Source organism: Sorex fumeus, unplaced genomic scaffold (assembly GCF_029834395.1).
Source record: "Sorex fumeus unplaced genomic scaffold, SorFum_2.1 ptg000047l, whole genome shotgun sequence".
NCBI classification, from domain to species: domain Eukaryota; kingdom Metazoa; phylum Chordata; class Mammalia; order Eulipotyphla; family Soricidae; genus Sorex; species Sorex fumeus.
Genome location: NW_026606104.1, coordinates 27,801,876 through 27,827,532, shown reverse-complemented (window position 1 = coordinate 27,827,532; position 25,657 = coordinate 27,801,876). Strand labels below are relative to the sequence as shown.

At 36.8% G+C, this 25,657-nt stretch overlaps 1 protein-coding gene across 3 annotated transcripts in view; it reads left to right on the top strand.

Moving 5' to 3' along the window:
- Nucleotides 1–25,657, top strand: part of TNNI3K (TNNI3 interacting kinase) — a 345,420-nt gene that overhangs the window by 214,924 nt on the left and 104,839 nt on the right. For all 3 annotated transcript variants that reach the window (XM_056123421.1, XM_056123420.1, XM_056123422.1), the window contains 3 exons: nt 5,669–5,721; nt 6,297–6,349; nt 9,930–10,062. In XM_056123421.1, the coding sequence (XP_055979396.1) occupies nt 5,669–5,721; nt 6,297–6,349; nt 9,930–10,062 (239 nt within the window). The remainder of the gene's footprint in view (nt 1–5,668; nt 5,722–6,296; nt 6,350–9,929; nt 10,063–25,657) is intronic.

Below are 25,657 nucleotides of genomic sequence, written 5' to 3'. Positions count from 1 at the left end.
CAGTAATTATCCCTCTTCAACTTACATTTCATGGTGCTGAGCAAATAGTAAGTGGAGAGTGTGGAATTTTTTTCACATTACCCTCAATAAATGGGTTTAACTACAATACAAATCTTATAATCCACCACTTCAATCCCACTGGCAATGGGACAAATCCAGTAGCTTTAAAGGTAAGCCTTCAAATATACTTCTACTGACAGATTGAAGTTTGTTTTAGGAAAAGCCAAGGTTCTGCAATCCTTTGCATTTACTGAAGTTTTCAGTTTCCATGGTTTCCAAGAGTTCTCTGAAATTAGGCTTTCAGTGGTTAGAAGTTCATGATATAGGGCTCTGGTAAATTCATTTTCTCTTACCCAGATTATGTTCAAAATCTGTATATTGTTGCTCCTGAATGAACATAGGGGGCTATTTCACTGTTGACATGACTCTTGCCTTCATTTTCTAAAGAATCAAAGGTTGATACAAGGCATCTCATGTCTGTGTCTTTGACTTCAAATTGTAACAGCTTCCTGGCAGCATTGAAAGAAAAAAAAATATAGTTTTTATTTTTATTGAACTACCTTCAAAGGGATTAATAGCAAAACATAAGTTTGTGCTTTTCTGGCTTTGGATATCCTGGTAAATATAATATAAAAATAGTTATAGGGTCATAAAGATACTTGCCTTGGCCAACCCCAATTTTATCTCCTGTACCTTATATGATTCTCTGAGCACCATAAGAGGTCACTTCTGATAACAGAGCCAGGAATAGACCTTGAGCACTGCCAGGTATGTGTCCCCTTCCCCAATTAAAAACAGAATTATAGTCAGGCTACTTTTGTAACAGAAGAAAAGCAAGAACCATAAAATCTATTTTCAGTAAGTTTCTTGAAATGGTTGGTGTTGACACTCAAAAATAGTGTCACAGATTCCAAGAGTCTATTCTCCATTTTTGGAAGAGACTTATGCTTGAGCATAAGAGAGGAAGGTAGAAAGAGAATTAGCACTCCATTTTATGCTTGAAACAAATTAGAAGCAGTGTAGAGCCTGAGGTCACATACTTAATAAACCATAAAGAAGGGTTTTTAAGTGGGGCTGGAGAGGACAATGTCATTTCTCCTGCCAAAGGTCAAATAGTGGTTTTTCCCCAGGGAGAGGAAGAGAACAGGGAAAGAGTCCTAGAGCATCACTAGGGCCACCAGCAAAATGTATCAGTAGGCACATGAGGGAACCCTCAGCATCAGGTCAAGCAGATCTGTTTGTAAACTGAAGACTTTCCCAGTGTAATGGGATTGAAAATGAAACCTAATTGCTTCCAGTGATTTAACCCATGGAATGCTTCCAGGCATGCCAATAGCCATGTGTCTTTCATCATGTAAGTGAATAACCTTCAGGCTTATATCAGAAAACAGTGACTTATAGGAAGCCTCGGAAATATTGCTGTTGCATTAGTAGATTTACACCTATGGGGATGTCATCTCTTCAAATAAGGACTCTGATATCCTTAAACCTGATATCCTTAAACCAATGTTTAAGAGTAGAAACTGACACAGGAAATTATATAGCTCTGTAAAACAGAAAAAATAACTAGTACTTATGAATTTTTAAAAACTTAAAAATATCTTAGTGGTGACAGTGCAAGAGAAGCAAGTAACCTTGATTCTTCTAAGGCAACCATGAACTTCAGGCCAGCTCTGAAAGGAAGTAAGAATTTGTAAATGGTCTAATAATCAGGCCAGTCTGATTAATAGTGACAATTAGTATTGGACTATCGTGCATAACCAACTGATTATGAATCATTTGAGCACTCTAGGTAAATTTTCAACACAGGCAATTAAAATAAAAAGACCCATGATGCTTACATAATGACTTAATTAAACTAATTCACTTTTGAGGCTGGAGAAAATTTTCTTTTGTCACAAGGAACCAGTAAAATTTAACTTCTGTTCATTTTTGTTTAAGAGAAAACATTTAAAAGAAATGCACACACATACATGAACACATGCACATACCATTGAAAAAGCTTATTCTCTTCTGAAATTGAACTGTGCTAATGTTCTGAAGAGAAAATTGAAGGTCGAAACATAGATTGTTTTCGCTTCGCTTATTTGGATGAAGTAAATATTGCCCTTAGTTATATTTTGTATTCTGCTAAGTGCATGCATTGTTAAGGTTAAAGGGACTTTATTGTGGAGTGATGTATGAGAGAAGGGAACCTCAAATAGATAAATACTCTATTTTTTTTTACAAAAACAGTTGACCCAAATCATTTGCTTCATGATAAAAGAGAAAGCTATAGACAAGTCTAAATACTCCAGTATCAATTTAAATCAGGGAAACAAAGATTCCTTCACTTGAATTGCAGTCATTCAATAAAAAAAATCATTTTGTAGATTAGATTACTGGAATAAAAGGAGTAGAGATTCTTTAACACTAAGAATGAGTTGAAGTACAGTCAGTTTTCATTTTGGCTTTTGATTTAAGAAGTCATTTTGCTTCTGAGACCCATTATTTTATACATAACAAGTATATTACTTTATAGTTTATAAACTGTATTTATGTACAAACAACATGTAAACTAGATCTTATGAGTGTTAATTATAACCAATTGCTACTTAACCATTCATAATTTATACAAGATTCCATTGTATTATCTTCTTTAATTTTCTCTAGGAAAAAAATGGGAAGATTCAAAATTTCAAAATATTATAATTTATTCAAAGCAAAAGCTAATAACAGTTAAACCCAAGTACTCTTTTTTTTAAATCATAGTACATCACGAAATGATAGCACAAAGAGTAGAGCGTTTTTCTTGCACGCTGTCAGTGCAGCCGACCCAGGAGACCGGAGTTTGATTCCTCCACCCCCCTTGGAGAGACTGGCAAGCTACCAAGAGTATCTCACCCTCACAGCAAAGCCTGGAAAGCTACTCATGACTGACGTATTCAATATGCCAAACACAGTAACAACAAGTCTCACATTGAAGACGTTACTGGGCCCACTCGAGCAAATCAATGAACAACTGGAGGACAGTGCTACAGTGCAGTGCCACATCATGTACTGTTTCTGTTCTTCTCTTTCCTTGTCTCAGTTCTATTTTGATTCTGGAAATGTAACTAACCAGGGAAAATGAGTATGATGATAGATACAGTAGGAGAAAATAAAGCCACAGATTCTGATTCTTGACATGTATAGCTAAGTTCTTATCATGTGTACTACCACCTCTTCTATTTTATAAGACTATTTCTTCTAGTTTGTTGATATGTTTATTTCAGACTGATATTCACTGTGTTATTTTATATTTTTTTCACAGTGAAAACCATGGTAAATTTTAGTTGTTGTGCGACAATGTTCCTTTAATTTACACTGCATTCCAAATCAGGCAGTAGTCGTTGAAGGCAAGTATTACAGTTCCTAGCATAGAACCTGGCCTTAATAGCAGGAAGAATAAGCCTGTGCAATTTCCTACAATGATAAGCACCATTTTAGCATATGATCTTTAATCTCCAATGCAGGATAGCTAAGGTGGCAAGAAAGCTCTTGTTGCTTCTGATACCACAAAGTGGAATCTGCAACTAAGAACTTGCTCCTGAACTTAAGTCTTATTTGACACGACAAAATTACAAGCTAACAAATAACAAGAACCTTTGGAATCACTCACTCAACTGAAATCAAAATGTTAGATTCCAAAATTCTCAAAATTACTGTAATAATTAAAGGTTTTATTAAATCTATAAATTTAATGTCCTTTAATGGTTTTACCAAATCCACTGCTCTCTGAAAAGCATTCCTCAAGGGCACCCACCTGTGAAACTGCTTCTTGGGGTTTTAGAAGACCAGGATATCTGTGTGTGCTTTTGCGTTATTTACATGTATATGTAATGGCATCTATTCACCATTTTCTCTTTCCATTCAATGAGTTTTTATAGTTTTTAGTTTTTTTTTTGAGCACCACAACCAATGATGCTCAGGACTTACTCCTTGTTCTGTGCTCAAAGATTAATCCTGGAGCACTTGGGGGGCCATGTGGGATGCTTTGGATTGAACTTGGGACATTGCATGCAAGGCCAGCCCCCTACCTGCTGTATTATCACTGTCTCCTCAATGTACTTCTGATATCCTATCAGTTACTCCCTCTCCACCATAGATAGAACTGGGGTAAATAGATTAGCTCAGCCAGTTACTGACGGGTTTTCTTCTACCAACAACAAATCAAACTTAAGGGTCTGACCCATCAAACCTTCCACCAATTGTCATCATGTACCTATTATAAGCAACTTTGTAAATTATGGCATCTAAATAAGATACTTTAAAGATAAAATAACAATAGGAAGAAGCTATTATAACAAAAAAGCAAGCAATCAAGCTAGCAAGAAGGATTTCATCTGCAACACACACACATACACACAAAATCACTAATGGTGTAAGAAAAGCTCAAAAGTAACCTTATATAGTTCAAGGCAGACTAGAAAATATTTATGTAAATGACTCATTTTCATATTAAATTTATCAATGACTCCATGCAATAGCATTTTCCTTCTTCTGATCACTCAATAAACAATTACAGATAGAACATATAAATATAGTATAGCCTATGAGCACTAGAAGTCCATGGGGGAATATGCTAATTGAAATGAATGATTTATAAGTAAAATGTGTAATGAGCATATAAAAGGTCATTCCATACGAAATACTCAAATACACAAATGCATAAGATATCCAACAATACTGTTCACAAATGTGAAAGGAATGATCTCTTTTTGAACTGTCTCAACCTTAATTTATTTCTTTAAAAGGAAATAAATTTTTTAACTAGCTTTAGTTCCTGACTTAGACAAAGAGACTTCATGGGGCCAGAGAGATAACACAGTGGGTAATAGTTTGCATTATACATGGCTGATCTGGATTTGATCCCCAGCACCCTATATGGTCCCGAGACTGCCAAGAGTGAGTGACCCCTTAATCACAGAACTAGGAGTAAACCCATTGCCAGGTGTGGACCAAGATCAAAATCAAACCCAAAAATGAAAGGAATTGAGGGAGGGAGGGAAGGAGAGAGTAAAAGAGGGAAAGAGAGAAAAAAAGAGAAAAAGGGAGGAGAGAGGAGAGAGAGAGAGAGAGAGAGAGAGAGAAAGAGAGAGATTTTTGCACCTTTACCTTTCCCAAAACTTTAAGTAGTCTAAGCTACCATCTTTTCATGGGCTTTAAAACCACTTCTCTCATCTGGAATTACAGTATCAGCCACAAATATTTTTCATAAGGAGTCTTCTTGATTTATTCTTGTTAAGCCCTGCCTTGAACTGTCCTTGTACCTAGGATTCCAGTGAATTGATTTATTAATTAGTTTGATACTAATATGCTTATGGATGTGTTACTCTTTACCTATAACAATTGTGTTATCAAATATTCTCCAGGAGCTAGCTGCAAAACTAATCTTCAGTTAATAGGGATTTTCAAAAGTTTAGAGAATTTATATAGGATAATTTTTATACTTTTCAAAGTCAGAGATAAGCTGGTCAAATTTGTAAATAATCCCTTTGAATGAGCGAAGTTAAGGAAATTAGCGTAACCTAGTATCTTGGACGTTAATGTTTTATTTATCCTCTGAATTAATAAGTTGTCTTCATCCTTAAGAGATGGACAGTTTGAACAAGAAAAAGAATGTAACTCAAAGTTACTTTTTTTACAGCCATAATATTCTTCTCTATGAAGATGGGCATGCTGTAGTAGCAGATTTTGGAGGTGAGATTTCCGTGAATAAAGCCTCAAATGATACAAGTGTCTTTCTTCTTTTCTAGGTGGTACCTGATATTAATGATTATTCTGAAGAGAGATTTCACAATTGCAATTTATAGTTTTTCAAATTTCAAATATCCTGAATTTTGAAAGCATTGCCATTTATTTTCAGTTTTTCTTCTTTAATATCCTTAACTTAAAAAAATTGTAGCACTGTAGCACTGTCATCCTGTTCTTCATCGATTTGCTCTAGCGGGCACCAGTAACTTCTCCATTGTGAGACTTGTTATTACCATTTTTGCTATATCAAATACGCCACGGGGAGCCTATCACTCCAGCCCAACTGAAGAAACAGAAATAATAATTTAAAAATAAATAAATAATTTTATATTGTTTACATTTTAAAAAATAAATAAGTTAAAATAATTTAAATAAAAAATTAAAAATAATTTTAAAAATTATTAAAAATAATAAATTTTAATAATATATATTTCCTGGCATTTAAAAACTTTTAACAGTAATCTTTTACCTTGGTTTTCAAATATGACCTTTGACATGAATTTTCTTTTTTCTTTCCTCAGAATCAAGATTTCTACAGTCTCTGGATGAAGACAATATGACCAAACAACCTGGGGTTTGTTCCAATTTGTCTTCTTTATAATTATGAAGCAATTAAAATGTGCAAACTCAGCATGAGAGAATAGTTCTATCTGTAAGAAATGTCATTGTCCCAGAGACTGGAAAACATTTTCTATTTTCATTTTTAGTAAGATTCCAAAAGAATGCTACTAGAGAACTCTGTTTCTAAGCTCTGCCAGAGAAATAGATTCAACATATATTTGGAAAACGCTATGGATAGAATAATGATAAATTTGTTTAAAACTAAAAAGTACATAGTGGATGTAGATCTTTGGATTTCATATTTAGATCTCCTTAATAAGTACCATAGTTAGCAGTTAGTAGGTAACTAATTATAACATTCATACAATGACATTCTCATCAGAATCTATTAATAATTTTTCACATTAATATTATAAGGCATTTGGTAGCACAGGTGAGCATTAATGTTTGAGTCAAATATAATGATATCATCTGTAGCAAGCATAATTATACTCAAAATGTTTTCTATTAAATTTACTACCTACCTTGTCATTTACTCCTGTTATACAATGTAAAGTAACTTTCTTTTTATCTATTACCTATTTTATTCATCTAAGTTTTAGGCAATTTTAAATTTTTTCCTTTTCAAACTTCTACTAATACATGAAATAATTTGGGGTATTTATTTTTAGATTTATCTTATTATTTTCGTGGCCTTAATGAAGGTTCCCATCTTCTCTCTAGACTGTTGGCAGTTCTTCTAACTCTCTTCCAGTTCACTCTGCAACATCAGTCACTTCTGTTTTCTGACCATTCACCAACTCCTGTAAACCATCAGAAATACCCATTACACGCAGGGTAAATTCTACACAAGCAGCTGGTCTGGTTTAATCCCTGGCACCCTATATTGTCCCCCAGGTACAACCAAGAGTGATCCCTGAACAAAGAGCCAAGAGTAAGCCCTGAACAAAACTGGTTGTGGTCCCCCTACCCCCAAAAATTAAAAACAAAACCAAAGATCCGAATTCATATTTTGGCACCTTTGCCTCCTTAATTTGCCCCAAGGAACGCTCTGTGACCTCTTCCTTGCAACTTCCCTCAAAGACCTTTATGGCATAATGTACAAGCAACCTAATATTTCCCAAACCATCAAAATTCACTTTCACAGTATTTTCCAGGTATTCTTTACCTGAAAAGCTCTCTGTACTCTGCCTGGAAGAAGCCTACTCATTTTAAGAGGCCCAGAAAACTTTATCTGATTCAAATACTTTTCATAATGGACTTAACCCTTCTCCTTCCTCCTTATTCAGTGTTTATGCTAGACTTTTACAGAGATATGTACTGCTAGTTTCTACTCTTATTTAACATACATTTATTAAAAGCATGCCAAGTACTATACAGAGGGTCAGAATTACAAAATAGGAATAAAAGTTTAGTATTTTATTTCAAGGAACTGCACACACACATTTCACTAAGGAGATCTAAGTATAAATATTCTGGGTTTAAGATAAATTAATCAGCACAGAGATAGATGTCATTATGGAGGTGTAGTAAGAGAGGTGATCAAGCACCATGGGAGCTCAGATGAGATGAATAGAAGTAAATCAGATGCAAAGAGAATGGAAGGGGCTTTCAGGGAGAGTGAACAACAGCCATGCAAAAGTAGAGGGGTGATGAGAAACCACAAACTTCCTGGGGAAATTTCCAATAGCTTGACATTGTTGTTAAGTACCAGGTAAGGGAAAGATAGTGAGAAATGAGTTAGAGAGGAAGGAATAGAAGAACAACATCAAAGAACAACAACATCCATTTTGTATTGGAAGTAAGGTTATACATAGGCCTTTCCCTAGAAGGATCTCAATCATTTGCTCAACAGATATTTATGAAACAGATAAGTGAAGTTGCCAGAAAGACATTGAAGTAAACAAAGTCAAACTTTCACTGCTACAGAGCTAATAATCTACAGTAAGGAGACAGACACTGAGAAAATTAACAAAATAAAAATAAGGTGGTAGAGAAGTATTATGAAGAAGAAACAAAGCAGAGTAAACAAAAGGCAAGTGATGACTATTCCCTTTCAGTGGGGCAGGTGAGAAATAATAGCCTTTGATAAGAGAGTGAATATGGAAGCCATCCAAATGGTCCAAATGTGGGAGGACAAGAACCATATGACAGGGTAAATAGTAAAAGTAGAGGCCCTGATGAAGAACTGGAATAGACTGAATAAAGAGAAGGGAGATATGGGATAAGACTGGTAGAAGAAATGAGTTCTGTCTAATAGGATACAGATAACTCATCTGGTGGCTGTGTCACAGAGAGATAAACCAATGATTCTCCATCCTGACTGCGCATTGAAATAGCTTTGAAAAAAGTTTTAAAGCATGCAACCTAAACCCAGCAGTAATGTTTATGTCATTGACCTGGGATTTATCAGATACTAGTGTCTTTTGAAAGTTCTCCAGGTGACTCTAAAATGCACCCTCATGAAACTGTCTAAATAAACTTTTATTAAATGGAATTGAACTGAAGCTCATCAACAAGTAATGTTTTCTATGAGTCAGAGTCTTTAAGCACTGCAGATTTTTATTTTAAGGCTAATTTGCTTTTTACTAGTAATGTGTGACCTCTGTAAATTTTTTAATTACTCTGTTTCCTTTCTATGAAACTACTGGTAAATTGTATGCTTATTCCAGATTTCATAATATTGTGACAGAGTACAATCTGCTACATAAACATATTATTTGGAATATGGAATCTCACCTGGAAGGATTGCATTTGAGCACCATAACTAGAATGAAATATTATTGGAAGTTTTAATTATGTATGATTTCAAAGTAAGGTGGACACCTGAGTTATCAGCAGTTATCACTACACAATGAAGTTGAACTGAAGTTAAATGAGAATAATATAAAAAACTGGTTTTCTTATAGAAATACAAATAAAGAAAAGGGTTTGGCAAAGCTGATTGATGTGATTGTGAAGTCATGGGACTTTAGAATTTGAGTTCAGTTCACAAAGCATGCCTAGGGATGTTCCAGTAGTAGTAGAGCCTGAACTAGCGTTTTCAACCTTTATCTTAAAGTCTAGTATTATTTCCTATGTCACATGATGTTTCTTGACCTTATTTTTTTTATAGTATTGCAAAAACAGTATTTAGGAATAGCGTGGCTATATAAACAAAGGATATATAACCCACATGATCCTGCCAGTGACAAATTTATTTCATAAGTATATTCTCAGACATTTGTCTTGTCAGTTATGAGGATACTACTTATGGGCCTAATTTAGTCACTTCCTAAATTATATCCTAAAGATCTTAAAAATGAAGGTTTTTTTCCCAGTGATGATTCACTGCTTGAGAATGATAGATTTCCTGAATGAATTTGTGACTGGTTATTCAGGTGCATGTAAGGGGAAGGATACTCAGGGAGAAATTAAAGATGTTATAGCTGGGATCATCTTTAAGACGCAGGGTACTTGCTTATTAGTTGCTATACTATTTTTGGAAAAATTATGGATTGTATGATCTTCCAAACAATGATGAATACAATGATTTGTAAACTGAAAGTAGTTACAAGGGTGGTATTGACTTATGAATGTTCCTTGACACACAGAATCTCCGCTGGATGGCTCCTGAGGTGTTCACACAGTGCACACGCTACACTATCAAAGCTGACGTCTTTAGCTATGCTCTGTGTCTGTGGGAGCTTCTCACTGGTGAAATTCCATTTGCTCATCTCAAGCCAGGTAAGTGACCCTACCTTCCAACTCTGTCTCCGTTTTTTTTCAATCACACCCCCACCCCAAGCCTGCCCTCTTAGTAGGCAACATAATAATTTGCTTTATATTGTTGCAATCAAATGGCTAAAGGAATTATCAAAAATACTTCAGTATGAGAAAATTTTTGAAAGTTGTTAAATCTCATCATTGGGTTATAAAGTCTTTGAGGATTTACTAAGCTGTCCATTGCTAGTTGAAGCTTCTGTGTTACTGTTTTTGTTTGTTGAGGTTAGTTGGCTTTTACATTACTTTCTCATCTAAATCGGTGTGCTCCTACTGAAATTTCAGTACTGTGGGATTTGGAAGTGTCATGCGCATGGTCCAGAACCTTCAGTATCTATAGAACTGGGATGAGTCTGTAGAGATTCTTAATGAAATTAGGCAGTAGGCCATTTGGTGTAGCATCTGCAGTGGCACATGGGGGTGGCTCTCAAGGTTTTGATGCATTTGGGGGAGAGGTATGACCTGCCTAGATGAGGGAATGAAAAGTTTTAAAGGAGAGATGCCCAAATTAACCTTGATCCCCACAGTATAGGAAGGAGAAGGAAAGAGAAAATGGGGGCAAAAGGGCAACAGGGGAATCAGGGGAATCAGGTACGAAGGTGGTGTAAAGGAATATTAGAGCCAAATCACAGAGTCAAAAACACTGAAATCAAGAGACCCACATGTTAGCAATTGAACTTAGAAATGTGCCTGTCAAGAGGGGAGGCTGGAGGGAGGGTACAAAGATATGAGAAGGAACCTGTGAACATTGGTGGAGGGAAGTTGACACTGGTGGTGGGATGGGTGGTGCAATATTGTATGCCTAAAACTCAACCCTGAATAACTTTAAAAATCATGGTGTCTTAATTAAAATAAATAAATAAATAAACCTGTGAGAATAAAATAAAATTATATTTTTACTTTGTACATAAAAATCCACAATTTTAAGATGATAATATGAAATATTTAAGGTCTAAGTTTCTTATGATTCTATATTTGAGGGTCTTTTTCCTTTTAGAAAGCACATAAAAATTAATAGTATCCTTAATTTATTTTTTCTTCCTCTTTTCTCCCTCTCTTCCTTTCTGTTTTTCCTTGTTCACTTTTTTATTTTCAGTTCATCTCTTTGAATATATATTTTATGGACCCTCTTATTCCCTTGATATCCACTTCTACTTCTTTATTTCACATATCAAATACTTCACAGTTTAATTGTTATCCCTGTCTCCAGAATTACTCATTATATTTTTTCAATCAAATATCATTTACAAGATGGATGTAGCTTTAAAAAAATACGGGCTAGGAAAATAACATAGGGATGGTATGCACAGACCCTGGTTTAATCTTCAGTAGAACATGCCCCCTCCTCAAGTATTGCTGGGTTGACCCTTGAGGTCTCCAAGTACTACTAAGATAGTCCTGATGATTCTTGGACCAAATAAAACTACATCCTCTGGTTCTACCACAGAAATTTACGACCAACTTGGCCAAGAATTTCCTTCACTGGTCCCTGGTTACCCTGAGCACCAACTGGGGGCTTTATCTATATGTACATATACCTAAAAATAAAAAAATTCCAACTATGACTTGCATTAATTAGATGAAACCCCAATGTTTTTCCTCTGTTCTTGACAGAAAGTCAAAATTTTTTGCAACAACATATAAAGCTTCCCAATGACTGTCCTCATTTTTTTGCTTCTTACCACTTGCACACTCTCATTTTTGTGCCAGCATTAAGGAATTATAGCATTTCCACAGTATGACATTTTTACTACTCTCTTCCATATCTTTGCACACTTTAGTCTGCCAGGGATACTCTTCCCTACTTTTCATCATAGTAACACAAATTTATTTTTTGTTCTTTGTTAAAATAGTACTTCTCCCCAAAAAATCTTCCTTAATTCTTCAATATTGATTGAACTAAGTGCAGTAGTCTCTTCCATGCCTCAAGTTTTCACTTATCATAGTATTTAAAATACTTTATGAACACAGCTTTGAAATTTTCTCTGCCCTATTATTCCTTTCTAATTATAAAATGAATATTTCAAAGATATAAAGACCCCCTGTCTCCTGGAACCCCAGAATAACTATTTTTGGAGGGAGACTAGTATATGATGAGAGTTAGAAGTTATGTCTAAGAATAAATCGATTCCAATAGTCCATATTTTAGAATTTATAGTACTTTATTGGAAAGAGGGTTTGTTTATGATGGATGCTGGATTTTTAAAAGTTGGACAGTGACCATGCATCAAAAAACGATCCTGTTAATATCATTGCAGTGGTTAGGCAATCTAGCATATGTTCAGCAATAAATTATATGAGGCATCAGATTCGATATAAGCTTCATATTAGCAATTTACAATGAGGAACAAATCCATGACTACAATGTGGGACAGCATTATCAATTATGATAGTATCAACATTATACATTGTCCTAGATTTAGCAGATTCCTATCTCCTGAGAGAAATATGAAAGTAGAACAAAAATATTAATATTGACTTTTATGCAAGAAGTGAGTATGCTTTCAGAAGAACTTGAACTTAGGGTATCCTTTGCAAAGTACATGTTCAAATTGACTTTGTAGTCTTGTGTTTCTAAAGAACAGACAGAGACAGTCATCACATGTGTACCCCAATGGCCATGAAATTAAATGACCATAGGGTCAGTAGAAGAAACCAAATGCTTGAAGCAGGATTGTGTCATGAACAGATAATCATATGCTTTGAGTCATGTTCAGCAAAACATTGACATGCTGAATCATAGTGGTGACTTCTCACTCTTACCATGCTAGCTAATTTCCGTATGCTTGTTTAGAAATATAAAGTTATTTTTAATGATGACAATTAAATATTTAATCAAACATTGTTCAAGCTTACTCTGACTAAAGATAATTGACATAAGAGTAATATCCTGAGTCATGCCATCTTCTGCATAACTCGGGATACTCAGGATACATGACTATTTAACCAAGCTATACAACTTATTTATTTATTTATTTATGCTTTTTGAGTCACATCCAGCAATGCACAGGGGTTACTCCTGGCTCTACACTCAGGAGTTACCCCTGGTAGTGCTCAGGGGACCATATGGGATGTTGAGTATCAAACCTGGGTCAGCCACATGCAAGGCAAATGCCCTACCTGCTGTGCTATTGCTCCAGCCCCTACAACTTATTTATTTTTAAATGGGGAGAAATAGGATATATCGCAACTAATTAAAAAGTTATTGGCAATAATATGTATTGAATAGACTATTAGCTATTATTATCATTATTACTATACATAGACCACCTTTGAGTACTCCTTTGAGCCATCGAATGTACTCTAATAGAAGGAAAATATAGAGGAATAGGGCATTGAGTCACTCTCATAGTTCTCACAGGAACAAGAGAAAAGTACGAGCAAAGAAGAAATCCCAACTACAAAGAAGCATAGAACACTAAATATTCTCCCAGAAGTCTCCCTGTCTAGTAATGGGAAAAGAATATCAGGCAAAATATCATTGAGGAGGTGATTCCTAAACTATATCTTAGAAAAATTATAACCAAATAGCTAGAGACAATGAGAAAGTATCCCTAAAGAAAGCAGCATGGGCAAATGCAGAGTGGTAAAATGTCCACAAAGAATTCAGAAGGAATAAAACATAATATACAAAGGAATTAGAAGATATGTGCTATAAATGTAAAGCTAAAGCCAAGCTGTTGAAGGTATGTCAAAAATGAAAGTTACAGAAGGATTTTAAGCAGTACAATAAGTATAACTCTCTTATTATTTTAGAATGCTCCCTTCTGTCTACAGAACAAAGGCTTGTTAGAAAGAGTACCAAAAAAAGTAAAAGGTAACAAGTAGTCTGAAAGTATAAAACTCTTAACTAGATGGAGCCAGAAAGACGGTACATACAGCGGGTCAGCTGTTTGCCTTGCACGTGGCTGACCTGAGCATTGCTGGGTGTGGCCCCAAAACAAAAAAAAACAGAACAACAACAATAACTCTAATTAGAATAGTTATTTGGTAAAATAGCTGGTTGGAAAGATTTTTTTTAACTTTTTTTTTTTATTAGTGAAACACCATGAGGTACAGTTGTAGACTTACAAATTTTTGTGCTTGGGTTTCCGTTGTACAATGATCAAGTGCCCATCCCTCCACCAGTGCCCATTCTCCCCCTCCACTAATCCTAGTATCCCTCCCACTCCCCTCATCCCCCACATCCCAAGGGAGCACCAAATGGGGGATATTGGGAGGATTCCCCCAGGATGGGAGAAGCATGCTGAAGGTAGACTCTAGACCGAACATGATTGCCACTCGATGCCTCTTTTGCAGGCCACAGCACCCAAAAGGAGAGAGAGAACAAATGGTTTGAAAGATTTTTAAATGACTTGTAGCTGAATTTAAGTGAGAGCATAAGGGAGATGGGCTGGAGTGATAGCACAGCGGTAGGGCCCTTGCCTTGCACACAGCCAACATGGCCGACCCAAGTTCGATTCCTCCGCCCCTCTCGGAGAGCCCGGCAAGCTACCGAGAGTATCTCGCCCTCACGGCAGAGCCACCCGTGATGTATTTGATATGCCAAACACAGTAACAACAAAGTCTCCAATGGAGACGTTACTGGGCCCACTTGAGCAAATCGATGATCAACAGGAGGGCCTTTTATAAGGAAGACGGCAGTCAAGGATGGCTTCCAGACAGCTGACTTAGCCAATAGGAAGACGGTGGATACAGGAAGAGAGCAGCTGTGTGAAAGAAATTATGAGCTTACCAAGAGAGGGCTGGAGTAATAGCACAGCAGGTAGGGCATTTGCCTTGCACGCGGCCGACCTGGTCAGCCCAGGTTTGATTCCTCCACCCCTGTCCGAAAGCCTGGCAAGCCACTGAGAGTATCTTGCTGGCACGGCAAAGCCTGGCAAGCTCCCCATAACATATTCAATGTGCCAAACACAGTAGCAACAAGTCTCACAATGGAGATGTTACTGGGGCCCACCAAAGCAAATCTATAAACAACAACGGGAGGACACTGACAGTGACAGTGACCAAGAGAGGCATGGAGCCAAGGCATGAAGCCAAACAGAGAGAAAATTCAGGAAAGATGAAAAAGTTGCTGGTATGACCTGGCAAACAAAAGCTGTCCTGAATAGATATCACAAAAAAGAAATCAACACCTGTTTCCCAGAATTTATTTCTTTCCTAGGCCTGTCTCTTCTAAATAGATTTTGAAAAACTAAATACAATATCTGCATGGATGTATTTCTCCAATGCTTGTCCATTATTATCAGATACCCACTTTTGCAGATAACTGTTATGATTAGGTGCCATAAAGGGAAACCTCTTGTTTTCCTTTAGTTGTTCTGTATTATGTCAGCTGGTTAACAAAATGACTACTTTGTATCCTGAGATTCCTTAATCCAGAAATTAAGAACCTTAATCTAGGATCTAAATCTAGGATGTGGCTACAAATTCAGAACAGCTGCCAATTTATTCCAGACAGATTTGAGTGAGATTTCAAATCAAGGTTTTAATGCAGAGTTAGAGATTCCAGTCCAGAAACAAAATATGGCATGGCAGACTCTTTTTTCACTTTACATATGGTTTTATTTATTTTGTTCTTGTTTGGGGGCCACACCTGGCAATGTTCAGAGATCAGTTATTCCTGGCTCTGCAATCAGGAATTACTCCTGATGGTGCTCAGGCGACCATATGGGATGCCGAGGATTGAACTCTAGTTGAATGTATGAAAAGCAAATGCCCTACCTTCTGCACTAATTCTCCAGCCCCTACATATGGTTTTTAAAAATATGAATAATAATATATTTAGGGACACAGTTATACTTACATCTCATATTTTTAGTCATATGTGTTTGTTATAAGAGTTTAGTTCTCCATATGATTGGGATCCTAAGTATAAATATAATTAGGGTATTACAAATTATAGCATTATAGTATAATATTTACAATATTATAAATATAATTAGGATCCTAAATACTCAAGGGGCAAAAGCAGATCAGTGATGTGGACTGTGCTTTGACAAGTGATAGGAAAATAGTAGTGAGCTAAAATCCTGAATTCTTATGTTTGTTGGTTGTGTCAATTTTTATCAGTTCATCACTGAAAAGAGTAAAGCCAATCACTTCACAGATCACTGGAAAGATCAAATCAGTCCAAGGGTGGTAATATTTCTATGAATATAGCTGATATTAACATTCCAATACTTCATTACACTGACAAAGATTGCAATGAGAACAGACAATGGTGCAAATTAATCTATTCTTCTGACAATCTGTAATGAGAATGGGATATGGTTTAAAAAATTAAGCCATTCTTAGTACAGTCTCAAGATTGCAATCTCATGGTCTCTCTCAGATGCTATATGCTCTGGTGATACATCACTGAAAAATGTCAGTATAACAAAGAATCTCTTTGCTCTTTCTGGGACAGTAAAAGGCATTGGCTTTGCCTCACCAGAGCCCTGCCCATTAAAAACAATGAAGCAGAATGAATTACATTTTTTTTAGAATACACAGTCATTCTTTTTAATTCTGGCAAATTTATCTTGGTCTGTAAACATTGCACCTTCTTGCTCCTTTTTTATGTGAATGCCTTGATTTAATTCTATAAAACAGAAGAGAATGACAAGTTACTTAAGGAATTCAGAAGCCGACATTAATTTATCTAGACTCTATCCATTATAAAGAGGTATCTAGTCATCCTCTCCACAATAGCTGCGTTGCATTGGAACTGATGACAAATTAGATGGTTTGCAGTCCTTACTTTTCAGTAACTCAATGCAATGTTTACTTAGTGTTCACACTCAAAGAAAACCTCAGAAAAATAAAGTATGTTCTAAATAGAACAGAAAGGACCAAAGTAATAGTACAACACATAAGACATTTGCCTTTCTTGTGGGCAACCCAGGTTCTATCCCTAGCATCCCACTGGGTACCCTGAGACCACACCAGGAGTCATCCTTCAGTGCAAAACCAGAAATTAGTCTGAGCACTGTTGAGTGTGGCTTAGAAACAAACAAAACAAAACAGAACAAAATATATACAACAATGCTTTTGATATGCAGTCTCTGAGTTCAGACTAAAATGAATCAATACACACTTAGATCTGTAGACATTGATAGTTATACTCAAAATATCTAATGCTTACTGATAGTCTCATCAATGTTTAAAGTATTTATATACATTATTTTATTTAATACTAAAAATAACTTGTGGTTGAGTTTTATTAGACTAATACAGATGCTTGTTACAGCATGTTATGAGTTGTAGTCAAGAGTTACATGAATAATATCTTGATCCCAAAGCATATGTCTGTCACCATTATGAAATGTCCTGATTGTCATACATTTAGAGGAATTTATGCTCACAAAATACAATTGATTTAATTAGGCTTACCTTAGAAAGTTGGCCTGGAGTGATAGCACAGCAGGTAGAGCATTTGCCTTGAACGCAGCCAACCCGGGTTCAATTCCTCCGTCCCTCTCGGGGAGCCTAGCAAGCTACCAAGAGTATCCCACCCACACAGCAGAGCCTGGCAAGCTCCCCATGGTGTATTCAATATACCAAAAACAGTAAAAACAAGTCTTACAATGGAGACATTACTGGTGCCCGCTCGAGCAAATCAATGAAAAATAGGAGGAAAGTGCTATAGTGCTACCTTAGAAAGTTAAAAAAAAAAAAGCCAGACTGAAAATTATTTCTTGCGGAAAGTATTTGATAGTCATAACTACTTCAGGTTATTGGAGTATTTTTTCTGATTATTTAGAACAAAAAGATGTTGTGATGCCAAGAAATAAAACCAAGGTCAACTTCATGCCAAACAAGAATCTTACCTGCTGCTCTGTGTCTTTGGTAAAAACTCATCATCTTTATTCATTTGTATAGAAAAGGGTTTCTGAAACTTGTTTTATAGTGTCTATATTATTTCCAGTGAAATGTATTTAGAACTACCTCAGTCACTGATTCATTCAGTGCATGTCATGTGTCAGTCATTGTACTCAGCTCAGGAGATACAATGGTGGGATTGAGGAGGGGAACATAGAGACAGGACCATAGAGGCAGCTCAGTGAACTAAGCACTTGCTCTGCCAACAGGAGGCCCTGGTTCAATCTTCTGCATTGCATGGTTTCCTGAACACAGCCAGGAGCAACCTTGCTGCATAGAATCAGGAGAAGGCCTGATCTGTCAAGTGTGTGCTCCCCTCACATAAACACACACACACACACACACATACACACACACACACACCATACATACAAGCACACATGATAAACAGTTCCAGACATGAAGGAATTTTTGAACTATTTGCAGGGGCAAGCAAGCAAGTAAATATTCAATTAAGCATAATTATATTATTATATCATCATAGTAGACCATGTTCTCTGAGGGGGCATCTGGAGAGAGTTCATCTAAATTAAGACTTAAGTGACAGTAGATATAACACAGGAAAAGAGGGTGAGGAGGAGTGTTCCAGGCAAAAGTAGTCACATTTCAGCATTCATGATTGAACTTTAAAACACAGTAAAAGTGTAGTGATATCTTTATTAAATACTCATTAATTTACCAACTTTATACAAAAGTTTACTCTAAAATTATGTTTACATAGAATGTTCAATCATTTTGTTGCATGAAAGAAAATGAGCGAAACTTGTCATGTTGTGTTGAATGCCTGCCTGTTCTTTACTTCACTGGTTCTTTAGAGAGATAACACTTAAAATATTTGTATCTTATTTTTGTTTTGATTTTCATACCACTTTTTATTTCATTTCATCATATAAAGAGCATTTTACACTTGATCTTAGACAAAAGGCCTAGAAACAATAGAGGAAGAGCATTTTTCCATATACCTTTGGCCACATATATGTCTTCTGTTCATGTCCTTATCCCATTAGTTGATGGTGTTGGTTGTTTTTGTTAGAAAGTTCTACCAGTTCTTCGTATATTCTTATATATTAACCAATTATAAATGAGTGATAGGCAAATATTTTCTCCAATGTTTGGAGTGTCTTTTAGTACATATAACAAAAAACAAAAAAAAAAAAACAGTGTTGGGGCTGGAGCAACAGCACAGTGGGTAGGGCATTTTCCTTGCATGCGGCCAACCAGTGTTTGATTCCCATTATCCCATATGGTCCCCTGAGCACTGCCAGGAGTAATTCCTGATTGTAGAGCCAGGAGTAACCCCTGTGCATTGCCGGGTGTGACCCAAAAAGCAAAAAAAAAAATAAAAACAGTGTTGATGTGGATGTAGGGGAAAAAGGGTTCCTCATTCACTGCTGGTGGGAATGCTAACTGGTACAGCCCTTTTGGAAAACAAAACCAGGAACTGAATCTCCATCTGATGCAGCAACTTTACTTCTAGATATTTACCTCAAAGTCCCAAGAACTTTATTCAAAAGAGACATTTGCATTCCTATGTTCATTGAAGCACTACTCACAATAGCCAAATATGAAAACAATTCAAGTGTTCAACACTTAAAATACTTATTTTTGCAACTTTCATTCATTTTATTTCATCCAACAAAATGATTAAACATACGACTAGATAAAGAAATTCTGGTGCACATATATAATGAAATAGTGCTCAACCGTAAGAAAAGATGAAATCATGAAATTTGTTCATATAAGTATGGTTCTAGAGAATAACATGATGAGTGAAGTAAGTCAGGAGAGTCACAGACACAGATTGATCTCTCATCAGTTGAATATAAAGAAACAAACTCGGGGTATAACAAAAACTGAGAACTGCTTTTCAGTTGGAAGCTTATCAACAGGGGAGGAGAAGGGGGTAGATACAATAAGGAGAGGGGAAACACTGGGACAATAGTGATGGAAGGGATATCTTCTAGTGGAGGGTTTGGTGCTGGAATGTGTTATGCATAAAAATCTATCATGAAGAGGATTGTAAACCACAGACATAGAAGAAAATATTGTTTAGTCTTTATATTTGACAGCCAGAGAAATAGTTTAATGTGTGGGTAAGAGCCCTGGATGTGTCCTACTTGGGTTTGATCCCTAGCACCATGTATGTCCCCAAGCACCTCTAGGTGAGATCCCTAAAAACAGAGCCAGGAATAAGCCCTGAGTACCATAGGGTATGCCTGCCAAACAAAAAAAAATGCCACAAAAATGTATATCTTTATTTGCTAAGATATAATGAAAGAAACAACAGGGTTATAGAGACTCTAAGGACTGACTAACTGTGCTCAAGTCAAGTCTTGTTTATTTTAGATACCATAGGAGATGGCTTTGTTCTGGAATTATGCTGTCTGTATGAAACCCACAGGCATACTCAGCCATTTAGATTTATATCAATTAAACTTTAATAAATTTAAAATTGAATTTCTCAGTTATACTAGTCACATCTTTATTATTCAATATGCTACCATATTGAGAAATACAGAATATTTTTATCATTGTATAAAGTTCTACTAAAGAAGACTAGGTTCTACTAAAGGTCTACTAAAGAACACCAGATTCTATTATAATAGTAATTAGTTATTATTTTTGAGTACCAATAGCTATTAATATTTTAATATTTACTCTTATTACTTCTAATAACAAAGTTTCCTTTCTTAAAGTAGAAGTTATTATTTACATAAATCATTTAATATATTTTAAGCAGCAATCAGGATGTAAATTTGATTAACAGGTTAACAGTCTTTTCCTGAATATGAAATACCAGAAAATTTCCGAGCTGTTAGTGCAACATGGCTACTTAGACAGTACTGACAAGGCAACATTAAAGGTGACAAATTTCAATTCCATGACCCCTCATGTTGCATTGCCTGTTTTCTGGTGGAGGTGGTAATGAGTAATATCACTGCCAAGAGTACAAAAAAACAGAGGGGAGAAGGAGATGCCAAGGCCTTACAGAACCTACTTTGAATAATGAAAAATTAAACATCATTCATCTTAAACAGATTTATCAGACACAGCGCCAAGAAGCAAACAAGTAACTCTATATACTTGATAGCACAACCTAAAAGAGTTTCAAAGGGAGATATTTGGCACCTGCATCTGAGTCTAACTCATTTTATGAATAGTCCCTCCCTACCCATTAGGTTATGTGTAATTAGTTTAAATATGTTCACTGCACTGGTTTATGTGCTTATAGCTATACCACTTTAATAATATTCAAATGATCATAAGGTGAATAATGGTATTAGAAGATCAATGTCATTAGAGTCCATTTGTTTTTTTACTTATTTTTAAAATAAATGAAAAGTAGTTAAGAGTAGCTAATGAATACATTCTAGCAGGCTTTGTTTTTAGGACACAAAAGACAAATTTTATCTATATTAAGTTTGCTAAATATATATTAATCAGTAATTTGTTGCTTTTTTTAAATTTTTGGTGTCTATGATTATAACCTGATGGTAATTGTTGATAAATGTAACAATAAAAATATTATATGAAGGGTAATAAAGACAAAGAAATTAAATTCTGATGACTTTTAAACTGAAACCATTGTACAATTGGATCTACCATTATAAGAAAAATACAAAATGCTAAGCTGGCAAATAAGAGAAATTTACTATTTTAAATGTAAAATAGTTTTCTTCTAAAACTCTGGAGCTCATTTACCAACATGGCTTGGCGCAAGCCTCAGGCAACCACAAGCGAATGTTCGAGCTCGCAAAGCAGTGCAGAGAAGTGATAAAGGAAGACCTCAAAGAAAGAAGAGCAGCAGAGCTAGAAGATGAGGCAGAAGCTGGGAAAAGCATTTGCAATGCCCGCCTGTCCTTCACCAACTACAAGACCAAGATGACTGCCCTCTGATGTCCTGATGGATCTATCACATCTTCCAGAAGGGCAATGGAGAAGATTATCCATGATTTCTACTCAGATCTCTTCGATAGCCTTGTCCACCTGCCCACATACTAAATTCCGCAGGATAGATATGTCATTCCCAAAGTACTCCCTTCTGAAATCCGACACGCCATTCCGTGGGTAAAGAAGCGAACAGCACCTTGCCCAGACAAGGTCAGACCCAAACACCTGGAGAACCTTCCGTCAGTACTCATCAATACACTGGCTCAGCTCTTCACACTACCAGTCTGAATGCAAGATTCCTTCCCAGTGGAAAACCAGCAGGACTGTACTACTGTACAAGAAGGGAGACATCCACAACATTGGCAATTCTCACCCGATCTGTTATCTATAAGCTGATCACTCGAGTCATCCTGAATAGGATTGGCAGAACAATAGATGAAGGACAACCATGAGAGCAAGCTGGTTTCTGAAAAAGATTCAGCACAATCGACCATATCCACATAATAACCAAGCTCATTGAGGTTTCTTGGGAATTTAAGATGCTGCTCTGTCTAATGTTCATTGATTTAAAGAAGGTCTTTGATTCCATTGAGCCAGAAGTGGTCATCGAAGCCCTAGACAAACAGGACATTCAAACTCAATTCATCAGGATCCTTCTTGAGCAGTATTGTGGATTCTCTACCAGGATCTCACTATTCTACAGGTAGGTGATCATTGACGTCAAGAAAGGGGTTCAGCATGGTGATACCATTTCACCGAAACTCTGCATGCCACCCTTGAGAACATCATGTGACGACTGGAATGGGAAGGAATGGAAGTGAAGATAGACGGCAACTACACCACCTCCACTTCGCTGATGACATTGTTCTAATAACACCAAATATTAGCCAAGCACCACAAATGCAATTGCTCTCAAAGGGATGAACATCTCCGAATGCAACAGTTATGTGTATCTAGGTAAAAAAGTCAACATGATGAATGACCTGGCACCTGAGTTGCACAGAAGGAAGAGAGCAACTGGGAATGCCTCCAACAGCATCGAAGAAATAGTTAAGAGGATGAAGAACCTCTGACTCTGGGCACATCTCTTCGATTCCACTGTTCTTCCTGCATTAACATACGTGTCAGAGACCTGGGCCCTACGAAAACAGGATGAGAATGCTATTCAGGTCTCCCAAAGAGGAATCAAAAGAGCTATGCTTGAAGTATCACACTTGCCTCAAATGAGAGAAAGAATGTGGTTTTCCAACCTCCATCAATGATAAAGAATCAGGGACGCTGTCTCATTTGCCAAGGTGTCAAAAATCAGATGGGCTGGACACATAATTAGATTTGGAGACGACCACTGAACTAGAGCCATTACTGACTGCATTCCACTGGACGTCAAAAGATTGCATGGCCGCCCACCTATGAGATGGTCAGACTTCTTCGTCAAGTTCCTGAGTGGTCGATTTGCACCACTTCGTCAAGTTCCTGAGTGGTCGATTTGTTAACCGTTATATTAGCAAGACATTTTTATAAAATAAGAAAAACCAAATTCTGGTGTAGGTATAATGAAATTCTTACTGAGTGTATAAATAAATATTTAGAAAAACCAATTATTTATGTAATAAATGACTTTAAAGTTATATTCCTTGACATGTTAACTTTTCTCTCAAAATATCATAAATTATCTGTGAATTGGAGCAATAGCACAGTGGGTAGGGTGTTTGCCTTGCACACAACAGACCCGGCCAACCCGGCTGACCTGGGTTCGGTTCCTCCATCCCTCTCGGAGAGCCCGGCAATCTACCGAAAGTATCTCACCCGCACAGCAAAGCCTGGCAAGCTCCTTCTGATGTATTTTATATGCCAAACACAGTAACAACAAGTTTCACAATGGAGACGTTACTGGGTCCACTCGAACAAATCAATGAACAAGGGGAGAACAGTGTAGTGCAGTGCTATCTGTGAATTCAAGAATATTGTATTAAAAATACTTGCTTTCCTTGCTCCGCTTCACATTTCTTGCTCCCTTGTCTAAGATTAGACGATCATATATTTGGGGGGAGATGTCAGTTTATTCAACCCTGTTCCATTGGTCTGCAGCTCTGCCTTTGCTCCAGTACCATGCTGTTTTAATTATTAATTTTAAAAAAGCCTTTTTAGAACAAAAGGGAATGCCCTGCCACAGGGGCGGGGTGGGATGGGGGAGTGGGGATGTGGGAGGGATGCTGGGAGCATTGAAGGTGGGGAATGGACACTGGTGGAGGGATGGGTACTCAATCATTGTATAACTGAAACCCAAGCACAAAAATTTTTAAGTCTACAGCTGTACCTCATGGTGTTTCACTAATAAAATTTTTTTTAAATAAATAAAAAATAAAAAAGCCTCTTTAACAAATTGTGCTGGCAAAACTGGACAGATACATGCAAAAAAAAAAAACCCCTCTCAGATCTCTACCTAACACCATGTACAAAAGTAAGATCAAAATGGATTAAAGGCCTCAACATCAGACTGGAATCCATAAGATACATTGAAGACAAGGTTGGCAAAACCCTCCACTATATTGAAAAGGATGGTATCTTCAAAGAAGACATGCCATTGGCCAAAGAAGTGAAAACAGAGATAGACAAATGGGACAAAACGCTTCTGTACCTCAAAAAAAAAAAAAAACAGTGACCAAAATACAAAGACAGTCTGCAGAATGGGAAAGGATATTCGCCCAATACCCATCCGACAAGGGGTTGATATCAAGGATATGCAAAGTACTGGTTGAACTCCACAAAAAGAAAACATCCAACCCCATCAAAAAACGAGGTGACGAAATGAACAGAAACTTTCTCAAAGAAGAAATCTGAATGGCAAAAAGGCACACGAGAAAATGCTCTGCATCACTAATCATCAGGGAGATGCAAATCAAAATAACAATGGAATATCATCTCACACCACAGAGACTGGCCTACATCCAAAAGAACAAAAGCAACCAGTGTTGGCGTGGATGTGGCGAGAAAGGGACCCTCCTTCACTGCTGGTGGGAATGCCGACTGGTTCAGCCCTTTGGAAAATAGTACAGACGATTCTCAAAAAATTAGAAATTGAGCTCCCATTTGACCCAGCAATACCACTCCTGGGAATATATCCCAGACAGGCAAAAAAAGTACAGTTGAAATGACATCTGCATTTCTATGTTCATTGCTGCACTATTCACAATAGCCAAAATCTGGAATAAACCCAAGTGCCCGAGAACAGATGACTGGTTAAAGAAACTTTGGTACATTTACACAATGGAGTACTATGTAGCTGTTAGAAAAGATGAAGTCATGAAATTTACATACAAGTGGTACTACATTGAAAATATCATGCTAAGCGAAATGAGTCAGAGAGGGACAGACATAGAAAGATTGCATTCATCTGGGGAACATAAAGTAACAAAATAGGAGACTAACACCCAAGAATAGCTGAGATAAGTACCAGGAGTTTCATTCCATGGTTTGGAGGCCAGCCACACATGCTAGGGGAAAAGGCAGCTCAGATAGAGAAGGGAGCACCATATAAAAGGTGTTGGGAGGATCTTCCCAGGATGGGAGATGCATGCTGAAAGTAGACTATAGACCGAACATGATTGCCACTGAATGCCTCTTTTGCAAACCACAGCACCCAAAAGGAGAGAGAGAACAAAAGCGAATGCCCTGCCACAGAGGCAGGGTGGGATGGGGGGATGGAAGGGTGGGAGGGTTACTGGGATCATTGGTGGTGGAGAATGGGCACTGGTGGAGGGATGGGTACTCGATCATTGTATAACTGAAACCCAAGCACAAAAAC